Source organism: Cibotium barometz, chromosome 55 (genome assembly GCF_041138505.1).
Source record: "Cibotium barometz isolate CiBa-2024 chromosome 55, ASM4113850v1, whole genome shotgun sequence".
Classification (NCBI taxonomy): Eukaryota; Viridiplantae; Streptophyta; class Polypodiopsida; order Cyatheales; family Cibotiaceae; genus Cibotium; species Cibotium barometz.
In genome coordinates, this window is record NC_141100.1 from 2382774 (window position 1) to 2410612 (window position 27839).

Consider the following 27839-nt stretch of genomic DNA (forward strand, 5'->3'; position numbering starts at 1 on the left):
GAGCTCTCTCAACCCCGAATCACGAAGTGTCTGAAAATACCATCCAGGCATTGGTTTGCTCGAGCTCGCTGGAGAAGCAGCAGAGCCACAACTAGAGGTGTAACAAAAGTAGGGGGAGGAGAAGGCAACGGCGGAGGAGGAAGAAGCTCACAACCCCCCTCTGAAGATGTAGGAGTCTCGTCGAACACCACATCGCGGCTCACAACAACTTTTCCGGCTTGCTAATCATAAAGACGATATGCCTTGGACATAGAACTATATCCAAGAAAAGTCATGTGTTGAGACTTCAAGTCCAACTTGGAGCAATGCTCCTTGGGCACATGTACATATGCCGAACAACCAAATACCCACAAAAGAACAACAGAGGGCTTCTCACCATGGAAAGCCTTATATGGAGTTTTATTTGGAAGAGTAGACTTGTTTTGAATATAGACAACAGTAGAAGCCGCATCAGCCCAGAAACGTCGAGGTAAAGAGGAATTCTCAAGCATAGCACGGGCCATCTCCACGATAGCCCGATTCTTCCTCTCTGCAACTCCATTTTGTGATGGAGTGTACGCCGTGGTTAGCTGTCACCGAATGCCCTGATCCTTGCAATACTGCTGAAACTCTTGGGATGGAAACTCACCCCCTCTGCCAGTCCCAAGAACCTTGACCGAAGAACCGGTCTCTTTTTCCACCTCAGTCTTCCAATCACGAAAGTGTTGAAAGACCCCATCCTTGGTCTTTAAGAAGAAAACCCAAGTAAATTTGGAGAAGTCATCCACCATCACAAGCATGTACAACGCCTTACTCAAAGACGTGGTACTCATCGGACCACACAAGTCTGCATGAACAAGAGCAAGTGATGTCGAAGATCTGTGTGTCGCCTCCCATGGAAAGGCAGCTCGGTGTTGCTTGTAAGCAAGAGGAACATGAGGAAACTGGAGCCTTGATGGTTGGTAAACCTTTGACCAATCCATCCTTTGAAGCTTGCTGAAGAAGTTGATAGCTCAAATGGCCAAACCGAGCATGCCAAAGAGCTGAAGAAGAACCGTGAGAGAGCAAAGCGGTCAATTTGTATAAGCCACTATCCTGGACTCCTTGAGCCAAGATGTTACGAGTTTCCTTATCACAAATAGTAATCTCATGACGAGAGAAGATCACCTCCGCACCCTGAGCTGTAAGAGCACTCATTGACAAAAGGTTAAATGCTAAATCCGGAATGTAAAGAACATCAGAGAAGTACCTCTTGTCCTTGGAGGAGCGAAAGATGGAAATGGTGCCATATCCATGAAGTGGCATGGAAGAAGAATCACCGAAGGTGATAGTGCCTGTCTTGGCAGTAGAGTCATCGAACCAATCCCGATGAGGTGTCATGTGAGCGGTAGCACTACTATCCACAATCCAAGACCTGGATTGAGAAGTCACAAGTGCCAGTGTACGAGAAGAACCGGCTAATAGGAGAATACCATCATCCTTCTTGGTCTGGGACACCGTTGTAGAGGTAGAGTCCTTTCCTTCTTCATTCCGCTTCTTCTTGTAACATTTGGGTTGTTTATGACTCTTCTTGCCACAATAGTGACACTCCACATCCTTGTTTTTAGTTGATTTGTCTTTGTCTTTGTCATTGTCTTTGTCATTGTCTTTGGAGCTCTTGTCAGAATCCCCTTTCCCTTTCTTCTGTCGATTCTTCCCGTTATCTCGAGTAGCCGAAGTTCCATCAGAACCACTAGAGGTGCCGGTCCGCTCCTCAAAGCGAGACTCAATCTGCATAATGGAGGGAAGCACTTCCTCCCAAGTAAGTGGCACAGCCCGAGGAGAAGAAACAAGAGACTGAAAATAAGCATCAAACCTCTCTAGAAGCTTGGAGAGAAGGTGACTAGCCATATCCTGAGTAGAGATATTCTTGCCACATACAGCAAGCTCGTTCCGGAGATCTTTCATCTTCGTGTGATGAAAGCAGATAAAGAAGGAAAGGTGGAAACTGAAAGGTTCATAAGCTGCTTTTTTGTTGCATGTGCGAAAGCCTTGTTATACTAATCCATAGCCCTAAGCATGGTTAAGAAAATTGATGCTAATTAACACAATGTTAAGACAGAGGAGAGAGTATTTAGTGTCAGGGTTTTCTTGTATTACTATGGTACAAAAAGTTAACTTTATGCTTGTACATGATGTAGGGCTATGGTCAGTCCCATAGGGGTGACCTAGGCCCCTTTCTACATGATTCTACTTGAAACTAGATGAATGATCATTTTCCAAATTATGAGTTATGCTTATATATATGGATGGGACAGCAGTTGGCCTATTGGACAGTCCCATAAATGCTTATAGTAACATATAATGCTATGCGTGGTGGCAAAAAATGCTAGATCTCCACAATATGCTGGCCGACTGGTTCTGGTTGCTATCTGTTGTGTTGGCTGACCGATGCTAGGAGATGTTCAGGATGGTCCTTGTGGCTTCATGATTTGCATTATGCATTTGCCTCCAAGGTGCATCAACCCCATTGATCGGCGATAAGCATCTCGAGCATCATACAAACGCTCCAAGACCAAATACATATAAGTGAATTTGGTCTTGGAGAGTCGTATGATATCTTTCGCACTATGAGAGCGAAAAATAGCCAATGCTTGGTGCTTCTTTCTAAAGAAAGAAGCTATGCGTGTAGCATCCTCGATGATGGGCTTCACCCAACTCAAGCTCCCAATATCCTCCATAAGAAGATCCAAGGAGTGTGCAGCACAAGGAGTCCACACAATGCTTGGAAACTCTTCCTCAATCAGCTCACCTATCCTCTTGCAGTTAGAGACTTGCACCACATTCTCTACCCCCACCTCCACAATAGCTTGACGAATGTGGTGGTAGATAAAATCAGCTGTGATCCACTCCCCTGCCTTGCCTGCATCAACTGTATGCAAAAAATAGGTGCCAAGACATGAAGAGACTAAGATATTTATTATGTGGCGCCGCCTCGTGTCACTCCAATCATCTGAAATGATGGTGCAACCAAACTTCTTCCAACCTTCTTTGATAGGTTTGGAGAGAAGTCTCAATCCTTTCCTTCTCTTCCTCCAACATGGTGGTCCTCATCTTATTGTACTCTAAACCTATCCACCCATCCACATTGCCTACAGGTGCAACAGCGGCAATCATCCTCTTCCATTGGTTTGTGCGTAGGACATTGAAAGAGAGATTACACTCGATGAGAGTGCGCTCTATCTCAATCTCTGTCCTACATTGTCTCTCCTTGATCCATGACATGGAGTGCAAGGAGGAATTAATGTTGCGTTACATAGAAGGCTGCCCAATAGGTGCAGAAGAAGTAGGCACTTTCTCATCCTCAGAAATCCTAGCCCTCTTTTTGGTAGGTGCTGCATCTGTAGGCAAAGGATCCAACAACACATCGTCATCAACGATAGTGCTACAAATCTCTCTGCCATGTGGAAACTCCTTGGGATTCTCCCTTATAATAGCATCAGCCATCTGCTGTGGAATACTTCGGCACCCACCAATTCCCTTGCCCCCCAACTTTGACATGTGGCGGATGACTCGCGTGATCGAGCTAGACTGCTGCAAGTTACAATAACGGCACTTCCAATGACGAGTGCTTGAACCTGCTGATGATGTGCTATTAAGTATGATGGTGTGTGCAGCCTAGTAAGGATTTGGTGCCTTTGGCATCTTGGACAAGCTGCAATTTAAAAAAATCAACATTAGAAGCCACATTAGTGGTTGAATTTTTGAAAATAGAGGAATTCGGGAATGAAGATTGGAAAAAATACATTAAAAAGGGATTGTTCAAGGGGATGGATTTCTGAAAATAGAGGGAATGATTGGAAAAAATACAAAATTAATAGAGGTCTGAGGTAATTTCTGAAAATAGAGGGTTTAGGGAATGATTGAAAATAGAGGGCATTCTTGAAAATGATCATTCATGAGAGAGAGAGTCTAGAGAGTACTAAGTACTAAGTAGTAAGGGGCTGAGCTAAACTTGATGACAAGGTGGATAGTTTGTCATCCTTCCTCCCTTGACGTCTACTAACCTTGAACTACAACTGCGTACTGACTTTGACTTTAACTGATTGATATTTTTGTCTGAACACTTGCACACCTGATCTCCACTGCCAAGCCTTGATGAAGAACTGAGCATCTGTTCACTGCTAACCCCATGCCTGCTTTCCCTAACTTTGACACGGCGGTGGGTCACCTACCGGAACTGATCATGCGTGTTGCTAGGCCTTTGGAAATGATCTGAGAGCTTAATGAGGTACTGGGTATGCGTACCTACCCTCAAGGAATGCTTCCCTTGGCTTCGCCTGTTTGCAGACCACTCCTTCTGCCACCCTATTGTATCCTTTTTGTTGGAAGTGTGCACCTTCCTTGGGACATTGTTTAGTGGGCTGAACTTGTATGCTCTGATACGAATGTTGCATGTGCGAAAGCCTTGTTTTCTTGTATTACTATGGTACAAAAAGGTAACTTTATGCTTGTACATGATGTAGGGCTATGGTCAGCCCCATAGGGGTGACCTAGGCCCCTTTGTACAATAACATATAATGCTATGTGTGGTGGCATAAAATGCTGGATCTCCGCAATATGCTGGCCGACTGGTTCCGGTTGCTATCTAATGTTGGCCGACTGATGCTAGGAGATGTTCACATGCTACCGACTATGAACGGATGTTGCTGATGATGATGGTCCTGATGATGATGACTCTGATGCTGATGAAGATGCTTCTGATGTTGATGTTAATGCTTCTGCTACTGATGGTGACCTAAATGCTTATTTTAACTGCGGCACTAATCAAGGATTAAGCCAGTTCATGCTAAAGATTAGCCATGGCACGGGTGTGCACGTGACATTTTCCAACGCCAAAATCTGTCCCGGAGGTTTAATCTCATAAAGATTTGCAAGGGCCTTCCAAACTTCATGTGCCGCATCTATTGTACGCATATGTGAGAGTACAGAATCTTGGCAATTTAGCATGAGAAAGGAGAAAACACGATGATCGTTTGCCTCCCAAGCATCAACTTGTGCCTGCGTCACACCAATTGTAGAGAGGGTGGGAGGGGTGCATTGGCAGTTGTGACGAGCCAGTCCCAGAGATCCACTCCACACAAGGCCAACTTCATCTTCGCCTTCCACAATGTATAGTTGGAGCCATCCAACTTGGTAGACTCAGAAAATATATGAAGCACAGTCGAGGCAGCCATCATTGTACTCGGGCTCAGATCCCAAGAAAAACGCACAACTCAGAAGAAAGAAGTTTCCACCACAGGTACCAAGATGCCTCAAAGCAACTAGCCGCACCAGACCCCGTCCGCAAGAGATTTGTGACCATTGGAGAAGAAAACGCAGCCAAGAAGGGGCTGCTGTCCTGAAAAAAACAGGCCGACCAGCAGCAGCAAATCTGATGGAAAAAAACTCAGCAAGGAGATGCTGAAACCAGGGCTGAAGATGAGGCAAAAAAAACGCACAAGCCTAGACCTCTGGTACCATGATAGAGTGTGCATAGAGCTTAAGCCATAGTTCGTATCATACTCTTATGATTAGTGAAGCAAACGTTTGCTAACGCATGGTAAAACAGCGTATGAAACTGGCCTATCATTCCTGCTCTTTTTTTTAATAAAAAATTTGAGACTTTTTTGCGGAAAGTGACACCGTGGCTGGTCTGTACCCTGTAGGTACTAGGCTTGGGTTGTAAAGAACCTGGGCCTCACGTTCGGAGGTGGACACTATACTATGAAATATCCCTACACTGTACCAATGTACTGCACATACTTAATAGTACATATAATACATAGTATGTACTATATACTTTTAAGTTTGCAGCCTTTAACTTTCAAGTTTCAAGTTTCAGCCTTCAAGTTTCAACTTTCAAGTGTCAAATTGTCAATATTTTAAAGTCCCAACTCCCACATGCATATATAGCCCCAAATTTAAGGCCACGTATGAAACTCCACCTGGAGCTGAATCATACTTTATCATACCTATCATTCTCCCTGACGTATTGCAGTATGAAATGTACGAGATGAACTATGGCTTAAGCAAAGGGAGCACTAGAATGTGCTGAACTGAGAGGGCAAGAGAGAGAGGGAGATATGGTGTATGCCATGAATTGCTTAATATTGGCTGCAGATAATTGTGTGATTGATGTACTTAAGAACCTCACAGGTACATGGGTTCGAGGGTTTTGCATATGGTCTTTATTATTCATGCATTTTCAAGTTTCTGTAGAAATGAGGTTTCAAATATATGTTGTTGAGATTTTTGAATTGACTTCGTGCTTCAGGTATCATGGATAAAGCAGCATTCGGCACCTACTACAGGCGTGGCTTTTTCTCCTTGTAATGATAAGGTTATTCTTTGAGATTTGTGAGAATATTTACCTATGCATAATCTGATAATAAGGAGGTTGCCTTGATCCGAGTTTGATTTGATGCGAATAGTATTTGTAAAGCTGGAATGTCCATGGTCTTTGTTGAGCCGCTTTCTGAGAGCATTCTTTTTTGATTGACAGATGATCATCAGTGTCGGCTTAGATAAAAAACTGTACACATTCGACCCAGGAATGAAGAAGCCTGTACATTGTATCCCATCAGAGGCACCATTCTCCTCTTTATCTTTCAAAGACGACGGGCTAATTTTGGCTGCTGGAACAAACAGTGGCCGTGTGGTCTTCTATGACATCCGTGGAAAGCCACAACCCTTTACTATTCTTCGTGCCTATGGTACATCTGAGGCAAGCAAGAAACTCTGCTTATTGACACTGTGGCTTTCCTTCTCTTGCTTTATGACACTTCAATTGCCCACTTTCGAAATTTTATCCATCGTTGAACTGTCTAAACAGTGTAGAGAATATTCGTGGTGCAACTATTTCTATGATGTTAGGCTTATGAATGGGCAGTGTTTGGGATTATCAAGAGTATATCTATGCATGCATTATGATTGGCAAGCTTATACATGTCACATGCACCAATGTGGATAGAGGATACCTATTCTGATGGGCCAAGGGCATGTTGTGAGCCCTTGTCCAAGGGAAAAGGGGAAGTCATGAGGCGCCATCTAGGTCTAGGTCAGTAAGGTGTAGTACTATCATGCCCGTGGTACAAGTCTATGTAATCCTCTTTGCAAGATGTAATGGTTGTACAGGCCAGACTGGACACTTATTAGACCCATGGCCAGGTGTCAGGAAAGGCCAAGTCAAGTGTCATGAGGCGCCATCTAGGTCTAGGTCAGTAGGGTGTAGTACTATCATGCCCGTGGTACAAGTCTATGTAATCCTCTTTGCAAGATGTAATGGTTGTACAGGCCAGACTGGACACTTATTAGACCCATGGCCAGGTGTCAGGAAAGGCCAAGTCAAGTGTCAAGTTGTTGTCCAAGTTCCGGGCAAATCTGCCATGTGTCAAAGCCACATTGTCGTGTGGTGACTAGCAATGATTATTTAGGTGGACAGCCCATGGGCACTCTTTGAGTCCAGGACCTAAGTGGGCAATGGGTAATGTCCAGGACCTAAGTGGGAATTGGGTAATTTCCGGACATGGGAGATTAGGGTGGACCTTTTATAGGCACTCATCTCTGGAGTTGGCATAAAGTGCTTTGTGTATGTGTGCCAGTTTGGCACACCTTTTCATGGAGCCAACCCTAGATCAGCCAAGAGTCCCTATATATATACCTCTGGGCTGAGGATTCTCATCTTGTGATAGCCAATTCTGTGGAGCATCTACTCTCAGCCAAAGGGCATCAAGCAGAGGAAAATACACCAGTCAAGAGGGCGCCAGTCAACGGCAGCCATCAGGGAAGTTAACACACAACCAAAGGGCAGCCAGGAGACAGCAGTTTGCAGCCATCTGCAAACGCCGATGTGGGCAGCTTCTGTGCAAGGTTAATGCATGATAACTGGCGATCAAGTTCAGGCAGCAAGGTGGCTGTACAGACAGCAAACGCACCTACACTGGGCGGTCCAAATAGTCCCAAAACAGGTTCTGTTCAGTCCATACTGTTGGACAGCAAGTAAGTCAAGTGTTGTACCTTATTCTCTTGCAAGCAATACAGCAAATACACTTGTAAGGTGGGGCCCCTTGAGAGGGTGGATTGGGACCCAATTGGGTGTTCATTATGTACTTCTCTCAACCCTACTCCTTAATCTCAGTGTCCAGCAGTGTTCAAGCATCATTATCTCATCATGAAACACTTCCGCAAGCAAATGCATGTTACATTGGTATCAGAGCATCAGCAAGGTCTTGTGCAATAGGGCTTGTATTTTTGCATCAGCTACCAATTTAGGGTTTGCGTTTTTGCACTACCAATCAGGGTATTGTGACCCCCCCCCCCCCCCCCAACCCTTGCTCATTGTGAAAGGGATGAAGCCCTTGCCATTGCCTTGACCAATAGGTGTTGATTTTTTTTTTCACGAGAGTTATTTTGTGTGGTTGGCTTATGGGCTCCAGGGAGCACATCTGAGTATCGGAGTGGCTCCCATCCCTCAAAGAGTGTTTAGTTTACTAGCTTTCTAGGAAGCCCCCGAAAGAGCCTCCCACACCTCTAGTGGATATTGCGTTCGGGCACGAACACAAATGCTCCCACTATGAGTAGCCAAGAAGACAATTCTGAGGTAGAGAGGGAGCAGTCAGAGTCTCCCATGCCTCTACAACAAGCCTTTACTTCGAGTGCTTTTCCTTCCATGGATACCTACATGGCTATGATGCAATCTATGCTTTAGTCCACACTTCAGTAACTACTTCCAGCATTGCAACCAAGGCCCTAAGGAGATCCAGAGGACAAATGGCACCAGCGTGCTATGGTGATGGAGCAAATGTGGGCGTCCCTTGTAGTAGAGGCCAAGGGGTCGCAGGCTTCCCTCGCGATCGAGACCAAGCGTATGTGGGCTGCTCTAGCAGATGAGGTGGCACAAGTGGTCGAAGGACAACTTCAATTCAAGTCAAGAGCTTACCTTAACTTCGTTGAAGCATGTGTCGTTGGGCCTTGCCTTAGAGCCGCAATTGCAACTTTCCGATGTAGGTGTGCTAGCTCGTCCATTGCATCCTCACTTCGTTGTCATACCGGAATGATCCTTGCCGATGGGGTGAGGGGAGAGCCTTCTTCGCCTAGATGGAGGCAAATATAGACGTTCCTTTGCGGTGGTTCTCACAAAGGGCGGGGGAAGAAGAAGCTATTGAAAGCTACAAGCAAGAATGCATCTAATGCACGAATCCAATAGCATACAAGCAAGCAAGAGTAGAGAAGAGAAGAGCTCACAAGTAGGAATGATTGTGTATTGCTTATCGGCAAAAATGACTTATATACAAGTGACTAGTTTTCACACTAGGCCGGCCAAACTAAAAAATGGTGCAGTCTGTATTACTAGTCTTAAGCAAGTATGTATATGAAGTCCTTGGACTTTTGACATTAAGCACAAGGTAAGGCCGCTTAGTGTTGTCTTACAAAGATAAGTGCCCATTCGAGTAGGTAAGATGACAAAGCGCCTTCCGGTAGGTTGAGTGGGTGAAACCATGTGAACCTACAGAGTGGTTAACATACCCCCCTTTCTAATGGTGACGGCGTCCTCGCGTCACCCAAGTCGGTGTGGTAAAGTTGCTACCATGAAGGTGGCATGCGAGGTTAAGTGCTATGGTTCGGGATTGATCTGTCAACTGGATGCAAGGTACATTGGTGAGAAGCTTTGGGTAGCCGTGGTGCTAGGCAGCCTGTTGATGTGTGGGAGTATGAGAAGAATTAGGGTTAGGTTAATTCATGTGGGAGACATACACAGAGAAACAAGGGAGAGAGAGAGAGAGAGTTGTGGGGATAAGTCAACTCATGGGAATGAGTGTGTGTGACTCCCCTATCACACATGTATATTGCACTAGTACACATAGTGCACTTAGTACATTAAAAGTACTAAGTGTACTATGTACTATAACTTATGGGCTTGTACACACTATAAGGGTGGTCATTATGCCTTTACCCCAACAACCTCCCACTTAAAGGCAAAGTGCCCTTAAGTAAAGGAAAAGAAAAATCAGCATGTACATGATAATATACAAGGCCATATCAAGGTTGAAACTGGCCTCATCCAATGCCCATCAAGTGTCTGCAATGAGCAAACCGCTCCGGAGGCAAACTCTTTGTCAACAGATCAGCCGGGTTGTCATCCGTATGAATCTTAACAAGCTGAATTTGCTTGTTCTCTATCACCTCTCTGATGAAGTGATACTTCACATCCACATGCTTCGTCTTTGCATGAAAGACAGGATTCTTTGCCAACTGGATGGCACTCTGACTGTCACAATGCAACAATGGAATATCCCCTGTATAACCCAAATCAACCACTAACCGAGATAGCCATAATGCCTCCTTGCAAGCCTCTGTGGGGCTGCAATATACTCGGCCTCTGTAGTAGATAAGGCTGTGCACTTCTGCATCCTGGATATCCATGACACAGCACCTCCTGTGAATGTAAATACATAACCGGTAGTAGACTTCCGGTTATCTGGATGACCGGCATAGTCTGAATTCGTGTAACCATGCACTAATGCATCCTGTTTGCCAAAACAAATGCACATATCATGTGTGCCCTTCAGGTATCTCATGACACCTTTCACTGCTTCCCAATGCTTCTTGCCAGGGTTGGCCATGTATCTAGAAACCACTCCCACTGCAAATGCAATGTCCGGCCTAGTAGCAACCATGGCATACATGAGACTGCCACAAGCTGAAGCATACGAAATCTTGGCCATATCAGCCCTGCCACTATCTGACTGTGGGCTGTCCATAGCACTGAGTTTCACATATGGAGGCAAAGGAGTACTAGTCTTCTTCTCCCCGTCCATATTGAACCTCTGCAAAACTTTGCCAATGTATTCCTTCTGAGACAAATACAACACATGCTGATTTCTGTCCCGAAGTATCCGCATACCCAAAATGTGATTTGCATCACCTAAATCCTTCATATCAAAGGTTTGATGGAGCCTCTGCTTCAAGGTATCCATCTCTTTACGAGATTTCCCGGCAATCAACATATCATCAACATACAAGATGAGGATCAATAGACTGCCATCCAAAGCTTTCTTGGTGTACAAGCAGTGATCTATGTCACATCTCCTGAATTTCTGGGATTTCATGAATGTATCAAATTTATGATACCATTCTCTTGCTGCCTGTTTGAGCCCATAAAGACTCTTTTTCAGCTTGCATACAAGCTTCTCCTTTCCACTTACTGCATAACCCTCTGGCTGCTGCATATATATCTCCTCATGGAGATCACCGTGAAGAAAAGCAGTCTTCACATCCATCTGAATCAAGTCCAGATCATCATGTGCAACCAAAGCTAATACAGCTCTAAGTGTGGTCATTTTGACCACTGGAGAGAAGATCTCAAAGTCCACACCATATTCCTGCTTGAAGCCCTTAGCCACTAACCTGGCTTTGTATCTTGGCTTTGCATCTGGTGCAACTTTGAGCCTGTAAACCCACTTGCATGGCAAAACCTTCTTGCCTGCAGGCAAATGCACCAATTTCCATGTTCCATTTTTGTGCAGAGAATCCATCTTTGACTTCATGGCACGCTCCCAAAGAGCCTTGTCTGCCCTCTGTAAAGCCTCCTTGTAACATGAGGGCTCCCCACAGTCAGTGAGCATCAAGTAGTCAACCCGTGGAACAAACCTGTCAGGGGCTCTGGAGGGTCTTGTGGACCTCCGTACCCAATGACCATCATTTGCAGGTTGCTGTCCAGCCTGCATATCACCCATTGGTGGCTCCTGTTCCATGCCATAAGGCTGAAAAATCATGCCCGGTATCTCCTCTAACTGTGGTATATCCATAGGGATATCTTCTGCCATGTCTGGCTGTCCATTTGGACCATTTTCAGCACCATTTAAGGGCTGGTTTTCCTGCTGTAATGGCTGATTTACAGCCCTTGGTTGTTGTCCATGATGTCCATCATCATCAAAGATGACTCTGCCAGGCTCCTGTTGCCTTGCAGGCTCCTTATACATGCATGTTTCATCAAAAATGACATCATTGCTGCATATAATCTTTCTATTCACGGGATCCCAAAGTCTATACCTCATTTCACCTCTGTCACCATATCCTAGGAATATGCATTTGTGAGACTTAGGATCAAGTTTGGTGCGCATTTCCCTGCGTATGTGCACGTACGCAACGCAACCAAACACTCTCAAGTGCTTGTATGACGGAGGCTTCCCTGTCCATACTTCCTCTGGCACTTTCCCACCAAGCCTCGTATTAGGTGACCTGTTTATAAGGTGAACGGCTGTCATAACAGCTTCAGCCCAAAAACCATGAGGTAACGCAGCATGTGACAACATAGAACGGACCTTCTCCTGAATGGTCCTGTTCATCCTCTCTGCTGTCCCGTTTTGTGGAGGATCATAAGGAGTAGAGAGCTCCCTCTTGATGCCTTTAGCATCACAAAAGTCCTGAAACTGTTTGGACATATACTCTCCACCATTGTCGGAACGCAAAGCCTTCAGTGTTTTGCCAGTTTGATTCTCAACATGAGGAACAAACTTCTGAAACACTGAGAATGTATCACTCTTCAAACGAAGAGGATAAACCCACACCTTGCGTGTGGCATCATCAATAAAAGACACAAAATATTTTGCCCCTCCCAAAGAAAGCTGAGGCATCTCACATACATCTGTATGCACAAGCTCTAACTGAGCATCTTTCTGTCCAAGAGCTTTCTTGTGGGGGCACTGGAGTTGCCTGCCATATATACAATGCTCACAAAACTGAAAACTTGAAAACTTTAGAGAAGGCAAGTAACCCAAACGAGACAATTGCTCCATTCCTTTGACACTCATGTGTCCCAACCGGCTATGCCACATAGAGATTTCCGGCAGCTCGGTTGCATTTACAGTAGCATGGTGACAAACACCAGCATGCATGAAGTAAAGAGTGTCCACCTTAGAGTCTCTGGCAACAACCAGTGAGCCCTTACTAATTTTCCACTTTCCACGACCAAATGTGGTAACATAATCAGCATCATCAAGCTGTCCAGTAGAAAGCAGATTCTTCTTGATCTCAGGCACATGCCTGACATCATGGAGCATAAGCTGTGAGCCATCTGAAAACACAAGCCTCACATCACCTCTGCCAAGAATCTTGCATGCATGGTTATCACCCAAATAAACCACTCCTTCATTGCCAGCAGTATACCTGACAAACAAGTCTCTGCAACCTGTGACATGAAAGGAGGCACCTGAATCAATGATCCATGAGTGCATACCATGACCACCTCTAAGAAGTGAATGGGCATCAAGTGAAGACGTAAATAGGACCTCATCCTCACTGCCACCTGCATGTGACACATTGATTTCTTCAATCTTGACTCCACTTTTGCCCTTTGGCTTTACATCTTTGGCTTCATCTTTCTCTTTGTCTTTGCCTTTTCCCTTTTCCTTTTGATCATTTTTCCATTTGTAGCATTGCTTTTTAATGTGTCCCTTCTTGCCACAATAATGGCATTCCAAATCCTTTTTGAAGCGAGACTTGCTCCTTCCCCTTTCTTGGCTTTTTTCCCTTTGCTGGGATCTCCCACGTGCATTCATTGCATTGGACTTTCCAACAGAGTTGTTTTTCCTGTTCATCTCTTCTTGAAGAAGAGCACCCTCAACATCTGCATATGACAGCATAGCATGCGAATTGCTAGTGGCTGTCTTGAATGTGTCCCAACTCTCTGGCAAAGTGCATAACAGAAAAGTGGCTTTGAACTCATCGTCCATTGCCAACTTTTGATTAATGACTTGGTTGACAATACCATTAAACTCTTTTAGATGGGCTGTCATAGACGCCCCTTCCTTCATCTGAAGACCTATGAGTTTCTTCAACCAATACACTTTGCTTGAGGCACTTTGTTGGGCATACAAGTCCTGCAATCTCTGCCACATTCCCCAAGCTATCTTCTCTTCACGAATGCTGAAAAGTAAAGAGTCTGACACAGACAACATGATAGTAGATCTTGCCAGCTCATCCATATCTTCCCACTCTTCAGCAGTAAGAGAAGCGGGCTTTACACCCCTTTCTTTGATAGGCTTGTGCTGCTTCTTCTGGAGCAACACATTATAGCACTGGGTCTGCCAAATATCATAGTTATGTGAGCCTTCAAGCTTCTTGATGTGAAGCAATGAAGAGCTCTCACCTGAGGTTGCCATAGCAATATGCAACCTGTCAATGCCTGACTCCCTGCAAAATGTGCAAACACTGCACCAAAAGCACACAAAGTGCTCACAGTTGTTCTCCCAAGCTTTATCTCCCACTGCGGAAGCAAGAATGCAACTTTTCTACCACTGTTTGTGATGAAATCACCAAAATCTGGTTGCTGCAGATTTTGGACAGCACCTTAAATGTGCTCTGTTCCCCTTGCAAAGTACTGTACAACAGTACTAAGTGCTCACCAATGATGTACCAAACCTGTACCGGCAAGTACAGCAGCTGTAAATGAACCTTTTCCCCACTCAAATCAATGTGCAGCCATGCCAAAACTTGCACAAAGCTGTGCCAAATCTGTACCAGCAGGTACAGTAGCAATAAATGCTATCCTGGCTGTCCAAATGAGTAAAAATCAGACTTTTACAGTCCCGAACACTGCATAAAACAGTCCCGAACAGAAATTGGGCAAAAGCCCCTTGACTGCAAGCTGATTTTTGAGGATTCAAGGCATAAAAGTCTTGTTTGTTGCTTTGCCGAGCTCAACAAGCATACGAACTTGAAAAGCCCCTTGATTTAAGATCAATTTCTGATCATACATGGTACATTGACGCACATGAAGGCATCCAAAGTGTTCACGATGCTTCCCCCTGGCCACATATACATCCAATTAATGAAAGCCCCTTGATTTACAGGCACATTGAGTGCTTGTAAGGCATCAGCACATTATCCACAGCATCAAATGCGATCGCCTGCATGCAAATCAATCCAATCGGCACAAAAGCCCCTTGATTTGCACTGCAATTTGCTGCAATTTTGCCCAAATGTGCGATTTCTCACATCATACAGCATGTAGGAGTGCTTAATTGCACAATTACATCAAAAGCCCCAAATTTCGACATTCAATTTCCTGCAAATTGATCCTGATTGTGACCAATTTCCTGCAAATTGATCCTGATTGTGACCAATGTCACCCAATTTTGCCAATTTTGGGTGACATTGGGTGACCAATGTCACCCAATTTTGCCAATTTTGCTCAAAAATTGAGCAATTGGACACCTGTACACCTGCTCAATTGTTGATTGTACTTGCTCAATTGCAAATCCCAAAAAAAAAAATTGAGGAAAATACCTTGTAATTTCTGATTTTTTTTGTTGCAGGCAAGGGAGGAGGGCTTCGTATTTGGTGCTGTGCAGGTGGGCAATTTTGATCCAGGTGCTTATCTTCATCCGAGAAGTCTTATGCAACACTGCCAGGAAAACCCAGCAAGCTGGGAAATACCTGTTTTTTCCCATTGAGATACAATAAACACCTCTGAATCAGAATACTCCAGAGCACATGCAGCTGGAGAGTCGACGCCTTTAAAAAAGAGAACGCTTTCGCCAACAAGCTTAAGAGGCACACCATGCCAAGCGTGGCAATCTTTCGCAGACTTCTTCAGCTAGCAAGAAGGCGAGGTGTCCGCCCAAGTGACTAACGGTCGCCAGCCTGCCTGCGAATGATTCAACGCCCGCCACCTTCGACTTCGCGCTATGAGTGTTTTGTTGACGCCGCCTCCGACCGGTAGCCAGCGCTACACGTCGCCACTTTGCTATCGCTCCCAGCTGCCTTCGCCTGTGTTTCTGCTCGCTGCTCACGCTGAAGGGCCAGCGCTGCCTTCGCCTAGCCTGTTGCAAGCTGCTCTTGTCGTGTCCTTGCGCTTCTTCTCCTAGGTTGCTGTAGGCGCCTGACTACTCCGCCTGCCTGCACTTCACTGCCTTGCTACAAGCCTACAACTGGCTGTTGGCTACCTTTTGCCACGACCAATTGAATGGGAGAGTCGAGCTGATTGCTACTGCACAGAGATTCGAAGGGCACCGGCTCTGATACCAGTTGTGTGGGAGTATGAGAAGAATTAGGGTTAGGTTAATTCATGTGGGAGACATACACAGAGAAACAAGGGAGAGAGAGAGAGAGAGTTGTGGGGATAAGTCAACTCATGGGAATGAGTGTGTGTGACTCCCCTATCACACATGTATATTGCACTAGTACACATAGTGCACTTAGTACATTAAAAGTACTAAGTGTACTATGTACTATAACTTATGGGCTTGTACACACTATAAGGGTGGGCATTATGCCTTTACCCCAACAGTTGAGGTGGCATGAAAGGTATAGGCATGGTAGAAGTTCTTCATGCGAGGGACCCTTGAAATTAGGTAGTTGGTGGAAGCGTCCGCGCAGTGTGGGGCAGGATGAGCGCGAGTACCACCATGGAATGATTTGCATGGGTAGATGGCAGCACGGATCATGTGAGGTTAAGTGGTATATTGCGGGACCGATCTGCAGTCGGATGCAAGGCATATTGGTGAGAAGCTTTGGGTAGCCTTGGTGGTGGTAGGCAGCTTGTTGAGGTGGAATGAAAGGTATTGTAATGTAAAAGTTCTCTATGCGAGGCCTCCTTTTGTTGTGGAAATGGTTGGGACCCTTCAAATTTAGGTAGTTGGTAGAAGCGGTCTGCACCCTGTGATTGGCGGAATGAGTGGCATGAGGACCACCATGGAATGATTTGCATGGGTAGATGATGGGCCGGATCTTCTCGGCACGACTTGATATTATACCCCGAGCTCATAGTGTGATGCCTAGAGATTGGGCTTCTTCGTGAGACGAATATGTTGTCCAGGGCGAGGTTTTACTGGTGTTGAATTGGAGTCGAAGAAGAGTTTATATGCATTGAAGCTCTTTGGAGGTACCTGCAAGGTTGAGGGTTCTCCAAGCGATGGGTCGTACCATGGGTCAGGCTTGCATCCGCCATGGTCCCCCCCCCATCGAGAGATGTACCTGGAGGGTTAGCATTGACGAGGATAGTTGCAGGTGCATGCATTTGTGTGTGCCGTCAGATGCGAGATATGAAAAAAAAAATGTGATACCCCTAGTGAGATATGCAAGTGACATGCATGGGCAATGGGTGGAAGGTATTTCCCTATGTGTGTACTCCTTCAACTTGAAGATTTCTCCAACTCAATTGCTTTCTTCGACTTTCTTTGTTGCTATCTTTGACATTTTCTGGACATCCCTTTTCTTAGAGAGTCAAGATTATTAGATTGTCGAGGCATAGCAGCGGACTTTGCCCATAGTTGCGATGGAGCTAGGCGGCCTCTGTGGCTCCAAAGATTTGGCGTTAATGAGCAATGGGGATAGAGGCAATGCGGATCGATGGGTGGTAGAGCCAAAGAAGAGGCTACAAAAGGTTCTTGCTGATTTGAGGAAGGTCCAGGTGATGGGTTTTACCATGGGCTAGGCTTGTGACTTCTTGGTTCCCCCATCTAGAAATGTATTTCAATGACTGTCGACAATGAGGCTTGAGACATCAGTGCTTATTGATGTGTTTACATGTGTATATTGTAAGTGTCGTGCATGGGCAAAAGGTGGGCCCATAGAGGCTCCTTCCGATGAAAACTTTACTACACTGCTTTTTTCGACCCTTATTTGTCTTCTTTCTTCAACTCTGAGCCAGGCTAAGGAGGCTCATAGGTGTAGTCCATGGTTGCAGAGTAGAGGGGGAGAGAAATGCGAACTATAGAGAGAGAGTGTACTGGAAATGCTAGAGAGAGATCACTACTCAAGATGATTGATTGATTGATATGATGTACAAGCCTTTCTCTATATAGGCCTTTCCCTGTACCAAACCCTGTGAACCTCATTAAATGCACACTTATCCACCCATAAGAGGTGGTTCACACACTAGTAACACATATAAGCCTTTAAAGGGGCTATTCACACACACGGAGACTTTGATATATCCCAACAATCCCTTCTTCAGAACGAAGGTGGTGAGACCCAAACGCAAAGAAGTTGCTACCACCTACCCCATCCGCACTACCTCAGAGCTGACTCACCATGCGTCACCTCCTGTGCCATGGTAGTCTCTCCTATCAGGACAAGACCGAGGTAGTCAGGTCAGCACACTTAGTCACCTCCCTGGCTCCTAACTGGGATAAATTAGAAATACAAAGCCTTTTATAACACAAGGTGGTACAAACATTTAGGTAGAAAAACACATTACACACAACGAACATTTATTACAAATCAATTTTTGGGGACATCCCGGGCAGAGGACCCGTGACTCTCAACATACATAAAAACAAGAAAATGATTTTAGGAGATTAATCCCCCCTTGATGCTGGTGATGTTGCCTTTTCCGGCGTCTCTTCCAAGGCACCGTCACCTGGAGTGATGGCAAGAAGAGAGTCGGTGAAGCCAAGCGATGCTGGTGCTGAGTTCCAGTGCTGGCAGAATGATGTAGGGTCGTTCTGTTGCCTCTGGTACCCATGGAAGTGATGGTAATTGATGCAGAAGGCTTCTGCTAGAAAATGTCGATTTTGGGAAAAGCCCCAAATTTTGACATTCCTACAGCTTCAGTTTTGGTCCAAGGGCTGATTTTCATAAAAGCCCTAAAATCTGAGGAATGCAGGAGCTCCAATTAGTTGAATTTTACCTGAATTTGCAAGAAGCCGTAATTGTTGTTGATGGCAGGTACTTCAATTTCTTGATTTTGCTTGATTTGAAGAAAAAATCATAAATCAATTAATGATGCAGACTTGTAGGTTGATTTGTTGAAGAAGATGCAGAATATCGCCCTTGCTTGCTCTAGTGTCCCCAGCTGCTGGTCACCTATGGGCTGATCCAAGATAGTGAAGTCGACAGCAAATCAAGATGTGTATATTAAGGTTATTAAAACCTTAATGTGATGACGTGGTACGGGGCGGCAGAAAACAGGTGCGAACTTCAAAGGGTGGTGTGAAACGTGTGGGCACTGGTTAGTTGCGCAAGTACAACGGGCACTGGGCAGTCGACGGAATCGTGTGGGCTGTGTATTAATTGCAGAAGCAGGCGTCAACTTGGTGCTGCAGGCGGGGATGGTCGACGTGGCCTACTAATATAAGGTTTTATACCTTAAATATGAGTTAACGGGCCATGCGTAGATAATAGCAGCGGCAGCAGAGATAATGCGCAGGAAAAGTCACGAGCATTGAGTCGTGCAGTTGTTGGGGAGGAAGAGCGAGGCTCTGATACCAAATGTGAGCCCAGGCTAAGGGGGCTCATAGGTGCAGCCAAGGTTGCAGTGGAGGGGGAGATAAATGCGAACTGTAGAGAGAGAGAGTGTACTGGAAATGCTAGAGAGAGATCACTACTCAAGATGATTGATTGATATGAAGCACAAGCCTTTCACTATATAGGCCTTTCCTTGTACCAAACCCTTTGACCCTTACTAAATGCACACTTATCCACCCATAAGAGGTGGTTCACACACTAGTTCACACTCTCACACACAAGCCTTTGGAGGCGCTGTTTACACACATGGAGGCTCTGATATATCCCAACATTGCACATGGTTTGAGATAGAGAATTGAGTGTTGATGTGTAGCAAGGCTGGCCAATAAGGCGAATGTGGATGAGATTGGATTATCCATGAGATAGAATTTCGGATACCCAGTATGGCCATGTACGCTGGTAAATTGCGAGCAATGGGTGGCTTGCCGGACATGGCCGAATGGATTTGGGAGTTGCTTAAGCCTCTTTTTGAAACCTTTTATTTGAAGCATGGCAATGGCGGCAAAAAGATGTGAAGCATGACAGAGCTGGCGTGGCTTCGAGGTGAAATTTTGGATTGTCGGACAACGCCGATCGTGGCATGCAACCTTTGGAGTATCTCTACCTTGTTTGATTTTAGCATGGAGCTTGGTTGATTCGTGGGCTTTTGTCGGCTTTGGTTGCATTGGCGGCTCTTCTACCCAGTTCGGTACTCTTCCCGGTTCTCTTCTTAGGGGAGGTTTTCACGTTGCGCTTCTGTGCACCTGCCTTCCCATCACACCCTGTCAGTGCAGCCGCCCTTCCACCATTGTGCCGCCGCCTCTCTCTTCTCTCTGTCGTGCGTGCTACCCTCTGCTTGTCTCCTCTTCGTGCCACCTTGCCCCCTTGAGCACCATTGTCGTGCCCGCCCTCGCACTGCCTCGCAGCACACCATTGCCATGCCTGCATACCTCCCATACTCCGCTTCATGGGCCCTACCCGCTGGCACTCGACTACTAGGAACTGGCACACGCACCAGAGGTGAAAAAGAATGGAGGGCTCTCTAGACACACGCACCAGAGGTGAAAAAGAAAGGAAATAAAGTACAATATGGAGTATTACACAGAAGATCATGGATTCGCATATTAAGGCAGGAATGACAGCCATAAAGGAGGTATGCAAGTTGCAAGACTTGGAAATCGAAAATATGCAGAAGCAGCTTGGAGAAACACGAGGGGCAGACGAGCGTATCTGCATGTGGTGTGCCTCCATGTAAGAGGAAATGGATAAATGGAAAGCTGAAATGCAGGCACAGTTAGTAAGCGAGTTAAACGAGATGCGGGGCGAATTGATTAAGATGGTGGAAACAAACACAGCCCTGCTTATCACGGGGTTAGAGGCCCAAGTTGCCGCACTCAAAGCAGAAAACAATAATTTGAAAACATGTATGCAATATGAGGAAGGTGAAATTGAACCATCTCTTAATGATGAACTGAATACGCTTAGGGAGCAAGTGAAGAGGAGGAGAAATTTGCCAGTGAGGCAACGACATGGGCTGAAATGATCCAAAAGACACACAGGCAGGTGGAGGAAGCGGGCAACTAGATCAAGGTTGCAAAGAAACAAGGAAACCCACCCTCAACCCGAATATCATCAATGACACGCTTCAAGAGGAGAAGAGAGGGAAGATCCGAGCACCACATGTGAGAGTGGTGGGATGAAAGGAAGGAGCCTCACCGAAAGAAGATGCTATAGCGCTATGCAAGAAGATGGGAATTCTTGACACCCCCTTCGTCAAGGCATGGAGAGTGGGCAAGGACACCACAAAGGAGCACACACTCATCCTCAAGGGTTTGGAGGTGAAGCAGACATTCCTCACCAAAAGGTGGACCTCAAAGGGGGAAAATACTTTTTTTGAGGATGACCTCACAGTAGCCCAGGTCGCATACATGAAGGAGTGCATGGTAGTCATGCTATATTTGTATTAGAGCATCTAGGTCAATCCTAGGTAGGAGTTGTGCATGCTGAATTAGGGTTTTCGTTTTTGCATCAAATCAGCCTTTTTGCATCCATTTTTTGCTCAAATTCAGCATAGTCTAGTACTAGAAAGTCTAGATTTCAGCCTACTATGGTTCTAGGGAGTCTAGGATGCATGTAGAAGCCTAGATTAGGGTTTGTGGGCTGATTTCTGCAGAAAAAACAGCAAGCAACTCCTCATAGATTATTTCCAAGACTTACTCCACATAGTTGGCATGAAGTATCTTGAGTCTGAGGTATGTTTACACAAGGCTCAAATTTCTTGGATGCACGAAATGGAGAAGCAAGGAATCAAAATGGATATTATGTTGGTAGCATACCAACAAGAGATTCAAGCAAGAAGGGCAACGAGTACAGTGGTGAGTCCACCCATGGAGGAAGCGCAAGTAGAGGAATGCAAGAGCGTGCCGTACAACTCTCAAGAGAGGAAGTGGCATCAAAGACAGAGTTCCCAAGAAAGGAGCAGCCTCCAAAGGATGGTCCCGAGGTGAAGACATTGCCAGTTTCCAAGTTGACAACTGCACAAACCATGGACAAAGGCACAATAGACAAGGATTCACAAGAGGTTTAAACTCAGTAGGAGGAATTTTCCAAGGATACCATAGAGCTTCCAAGACTAGAAGTGGATCAAGAAACAGCTTCCTCAAGTAAGGAGTGTAGACCAGTGGAAGATCTTGAGCAGGTGCCGATGTCAATGGCAAAAGAGTTAATGGAAGTACTAGATCCCAAGGTAAATCTATGTGAATCCATTGAGGAGGAGGATGAGGTTTTAGCATATCCAATGTTTCTCTCCAAATCCGTTGAGGAGGAGGATCAGTGCAGTGCTACAATAGTTTCCATGGAGTCTACCATGCCAGCAGAATATCCAGAGGTAGAGGGACCAATTCCAATACCCACAGTTTCGGAGGAGACAGTGGCAGAGACTTCCAAGAAGCAAGTAGTTTTGGTAGCCGTACTACCTGCGTTAGTTTCTAAGATAGTGTGGGTGCCTCCACAGCATAGTTGCAATGAAATGTGTTTCCTTCAGTTTGAATGAAACAAAATGTTTCATACGAATGAAACACGTTTCATTCGTGTCCACCTGAGAACTGTACAATTTAAGCGTTTTTTAACCCATATTCTTTAGTTTTAACTTGAAAACATGTTTTAATGTGTAAATGATGCATGTTTAATATTGTTTTGCAGGGAAGGCAACATATTTTTTACATATTATAAACTTATATATAAATTTTGGGGCTTGTAACCCCCCCGTTTTGTATGAAACGTTTTTGAAACGTCTGGGATGTTTTTGAAATGTTTATGAAATGCGTTTCATGAAACGCGTGACAACTATGCTCTGCAGCACCAAAGTTCAAGCATTCTCGAGGACCCATACTAGAGAGAAGCAAAGGCGCATCATGTGCAACCCTACTCCAAGTTACAGGAGTGAATGTCACGTGCATACTCTTCCGAGGTGTGACGTGGACATACTTATTTCTTGCAGCCGTCTAAAGGGCACAATTAGAGGAAGATTATGGGCAGTTGGAGACAATTTGGCAGCCCTATAGGTGCCCGGAGGTGCCCAGGACATGCACCAATGGTTGGGACATGTTATGGGCACAATGTCAACACATTTTATGACATTTTTGATGACTTTTGTGGGCTAGAAGGGGCTGGTCGGCCTGGTTACGACTTGCTATCAAATCCTTATATAAAGGCAAGTCATGGTCATGTCTATTCATTCAAAGACACAAATTGTAGAACCAAAGTCCAAGGGCATGTAGTCTAACAGTCTGGATCAGCCAAGTACATCTCCAAATCAGCTTTTTCCGTTAATGCGTAGTGGAGGATAGTAAGCATAAGTTCATTCATAGCATTCATAGTCTAGACTCTAGATCTACATTGGATCTATGACAATCATTGTAATTACTATTCATTCAGTAATATATAGTAGGAGTAGATTAGGTAAAGAGTCTCTCTCTTCTCCTTCTCTCTACTTCTCTATGTCATGAGCATGTGATTAGTGTTAATCTTTATTGCTTTGCGTTAATCATCATTAAGCACGCTTCCGCATAGTAGTTATGCTACACTTAGAAACCAGCATTAATTCATAAGTGAGTGTGGACACACTTATTAAGTTTTGGGTGACCAAAACTCACTTATAAGTTATGACCAGCCCTGTGTTCTGTGTTTGCACACACTGATGTCCCGAGGTAAACAAAGCTCAATGCCCATCGCCGAGACCTTATCCCCTTTGTTCAGAGAGAGCAACCAGCCATGTGTCCATGCTCACAAAAAGCTTGCAATGCCTCTCAATGCTCACTGCTTCTGCAGTCCCTCTTTGGGGCTAGACATCGGCACAATGTCATCTGCGTAGAGTAGGATAGGCACCAACATGTCTCTAAGTATAGCCCCAGCCCCTCCCAGTCTGTCAATAAACTCTGAAATCTCATCTATGTATGTGCCAAACAAAGTCAGCGAGACAAAGGGCATCCTTGCTTCACCCCAATGCTGCTCGTGATCATACTAAAAATACCTCCAGGTTCCCTCACCCTCTCTGTCATCACTGACTCATATAATGCCATCACTCCCCAGATGATCTGCTCTGGAAATCCCAACTCCTGTAATCGGTGAAAGAGGAGAGCGTGGGGGATTGTTTCAAATGCTTTGCGGAAGTCCACAAAGCAACAGAAAATCTGTTTTGATTGCAAATCTGTTTGAATACTGAACACCCAGAATTGTAGCTGAAAACTAGCTGTCTAGGGCACTCTTTCCATGTAATTTTGTTACCGGTCAGCAATTCTGTGTTTAAAAAGTCACTAGAAGGGCTGACATTAAAAAGCATAAATAAGAAAATAAATTTTAGCATGAAAAAAGTATTATTTTAAAGTAATTGCTAATACATACTGCAATGTGTGAGCTAGAAACAGTAAATCACTGTGACTTAACTGGTATGAAAGTATGGTGTTTTTAAAACCTTTGTTTGTTTGGACATGTACCAGGCAGTCACAAGTCTATGCTGGCAACGTTCAAATCCTATACCTGTGAATGAATCAAGCTGCACCTTGGAAGTGGCTCTTTTGGGTGTCACAGGGGAAGATTCTGTTCTTATGCCAGATCCTCTGCCAGCTTCCACATTAAACACACACGGCCGAATTGCACTATCATCTTTTCCAGTCAAAACATCTGGGCGGTCTTCCCTCACAGCAGTCGATAGCTCCACAACCTCAGGGATTAATGCCACCGTTGGGTCTGCTCCTTTAGGAACCATTACTGGTGAGGAGACTTCCTTCCTGTCTGCTAACCCGCCCCTGACTAAAGGTTCCTTCTCGCGACTGCAGACGCCCCGCAGCTCTTACATCATAAAGGATGATATGGAGGTTTTTTCTCCCTTGGTTGATGTTCAACCCATCACCCCGTCTGTTTCCACTTTCTGGAATTCCAATGATGATGTGAAAAAAGATTCTGGTGGAGACAGGAAAGTGGCATGGGGACCTACTCCACCTGGTAACATTCGGCGATATCCATCCATAGAAGAGCTCAAGGATGAAAACCAGTCACCTGCAGATCATCGCAGTCCCTCACTTCAGGTTTGATTCAGCTTCAAGAGTGCTTAATGATGTCTTTGCTATATGAACTCCTAATTGAGCTCAAGTAGTGTAAAGATTAAAGACCTTGTTTTTGTCTTTAGGACGACATACAAGCTGAATTCTGCCCTTCATCACCAGTGGCAAGCACTCCTATCTCCAGCATATCTCCCAAGACAGACAGGTCTCCATCTGTAACGCCTCCTGAGGCATGGGGGGGTGATGCTGTTGCAGATAAAGTGACCATTCGCACTCACACTATGTCAAGATTTGCTTCACGAGGTTTAGTATCAGGGTCCAATGGTTTATCTTCTCGGGCATCCACAACCAATGCAGCAGATGCGTTTCCTAGCCTGGCTTCTGATAGCTTAAATCTTGGAGGTAATTTTTTTGAATGTAAAGGATTCAAAAGTTCAAAAGTTCAAGAGTTTCGAAGCCCTTGAATGATAGACATAAAATGTGGGTGCAGGTATCAGTACCATCACAAGCTCGGAGAATTCTGTCTCTGATCCTACAGTAGCAGCTCCGAATCGTAAGTTAATGGCATATTCTGAAAGGACTCTTATCTCTCGAAGTATCCCGTCAAGCGCTGGTGAAGCACCTGTATCAAGTGGAGGATCTCCTAGGCAAAAGAAGTTGAATGCTGAAAAATTTGAAGATCATGGTGTGGTAGAGGGTAACCTAGAAGGAAGGAAGGAGGGAGAAAATGGGCATGGCTTAAGATCTGATGCAGGATCTTTGACAGGGGCAACACCGGTATCATCCAATGTATGATCCTCTATTTACACTTTTCATGCTTCAACTTTATGTGCACATCAAATAAGTGTAGTCTCAGTGGCTTGCCAGTTGAATGTTCGGCTGTTGATATGGCTTAGTAATCTAATGGAGTAACATTACAATGACAGGGTCATCTGAACCTTGCTGCACCCAGAAGTTCTCAACCAGAGCCACTTCATCAAGGACCACCTTCCTTTGCCCTTCAACTAGTTCAGCGAACACTCGAAGAGAGTCTGGGTGCTGTGCAGAAGGCAATACATGACGACGTGCAGAATCTTCATTTGGAGCTTTTAAGGCAATTTCACATCTTACAGGTTGGCAGATGCTGTGTTGCTGTTTAACTCTCTACGGAGTGTGGTTGGTGTATTTTAAGGCTTTGTCTGCAAACTATCGCAAGCAGCTGCATTCTTAGAATAATGGTTCTGATATGTAAATTCATACCTTATTTGTGCAGACAGAGATGGTGGGCATGATGGATGGGTTTTTGTTAAAACAGACAGAAATGAAGGATGAAATACAGGCTCTCAGGAGGGAAAACCAACAGCTTCGTAATCTGTTTTAGGGATTTTTTTATATATCTTTGTTAAATTCATTGGCTCAGGAGACGCCTATTTCAATGGCTGTTTCATGTATAAATTTGTACAAAGTCTATAAACAGGGGGTTTGAAGTAAGATTCAAGAGGCCATACCACCTTCTCCAACCATGTGACCTGTGATACTGATCCATGCTAGGTCGTGCATATTTCTGTCGTTTACAGCATGGCAGCTAGGACATACACATGGAGACATACGTGACATTTAGTAGCAGGTCATGGATATCAAACTTATGATGTTGGTTGATGTGCGTTCACATGGGCGGTCATCACTTTAAGTCATTTGGTAAGTTGCATTTGACTTGGGCATGGGTCTATTTATATATAAAAATGGCTGGGGACACATGGTCACGTCATAGGGGGACATGGATTACACATAGGGAACATTCATCACATGGTCAGATGTCATGTGGCTCGCCAGTCACTATGGTTGGATATGTATTGCCTATCTTTAGATGGGGTGTTTTTAGGTAGTGATGAGCACGGGTATACATGGGTTCTAGGATAGTAGAGAATACCATGGGCTTCACTTTGGTATGTGTGCAACATATCCAAGAGTTGGTCGTATGTCATAGATGGTGCCTTCGGTCATCGTACAATTTCATACTAGATTTCTTGCACAAATGAGTATATAGAATAACAATATTGTAGGTTATCCAAGTGTAGAAGTGTGGATTGAATAACAAGAAGAGGAATTAATTTTCAATCTCTTTTCAAAGTCTCTATCTCTGATTCATTAATCTCATGTGATTACTCTGGTGACGACTCCTATGTAGTAGGTGTTATTTCTATGTGAAGATTTACATTAGATTCAGGGCACAACACTATGTTCTTTAAAATGGTATCAAAGTTGATACTTCTCTCCCTTCTCTTCATCATATTTATTCAGGAACACCATTAAAACTTTAATCATAATCAAGGAGCCAAAAATCAAGTGGTGGAGCATGGTCTACATTGGCACAATGCCACATTCCATAGTAGATTTGACCAATCAAATCTGATCCAAAATGGACGAAGAAGAGTATACCACAGTGCCACATTCCAGAGTCTACACTATTGACCAAGAAAAGGCCAAGAAGAGTATACCATTGTTTTTCTAGTTTTGAGTATATCATAGCTACAAAATATGCTATGTTTAAAAAATTTATGTATGAGTTGCATATGGAAAACGTAGATGACACATAGGGATTGCCTAATAAGGTCTAGAACAAACACGACCTCCAAAGTTTTTATAGAAGCTTCTCTATTTTGTATAGCATATGGTAATCCTCTAGTGCATTTCCATTGGTTTTGGTCATCAAGTGCCCTACCATAACAATAATGTGGTAATTATGCAAGCCCAATGTGGTATTTATGTGGGTCCAATGTGGTATGTATGTGGGTCGAATGTGGTATTTATGTGGGTCCATTGGGTCTTTTGCTTTATGGATTGGAATAATGGTTTTCAAAATCTCTCAACCGTGGAAAAAAGCTCGGGTTGAATCGCTTTGTGGCCTTTGGCTCTACCATTTTCCCAAATTGTGGATGGCATTAGTGTTAAGTTCAATGCATAATGGAAAGAAGTAGTAGCTCTATTTTGGCAAATAAATTGTCATATGCTTAGTAGTTTACAAATATAGTCATAAGAAAAAGAACCATTGAAGAAATTTGACAAAGG

General features: G+C 44.6%; 1 protein-coding gene across 3 annotated transcripts in view; it reads left to right on the forward strand.

Annotated features, from left to right (window-relative positions):
* The window catches only part of LOC147607249 (protein NEDD1-like), a 66458-nt gene extending 40017 nt beyond the window's left edge, over nucleotides 1-26441 (forward strand). Inside the window, exons 5-11 of one of the 3 annotated variants that reach the window (XM_086790330.1) lie at nucleotides 6275-6340; nucleotides 6503-6724; nucleotides 24228-24815; nucleotides 24917-25193; nucleotides 25282-25580; nucleotides 25718-25903; nucleotides 26044-26441. In XM_086790330.1, coding sequence (XP_086646456.1) covers nucleotides 6275-6340; nucleotides 6503-6724; nucleotides 24228-24815; nucleotides 24917-25193; nucleotides 25282-25580; nucleotides 25718-25903; nucleotides 26044-26151 — 1746 coding nt within the window. In that variant the 3' untranslated portion in view covers nucleotides 26152-26441. The remainder of the gene's footprint in view (nucleotides 1-6274; nucleotides 6341-6502; nucleotides 6725-24227; nucleotides 24816-24916; nucleotides 25194-25281; nucleotides 25581-25717; nucleotides 25904-26043) is intronic. The other 2 variants (XM_086790332.1, XM_086790331.1) reach the window with 2 other exon arrangements.
* The last annotated feature ends 1398 nt before the right edge of the window (nucleotides 26442-27839 follow it).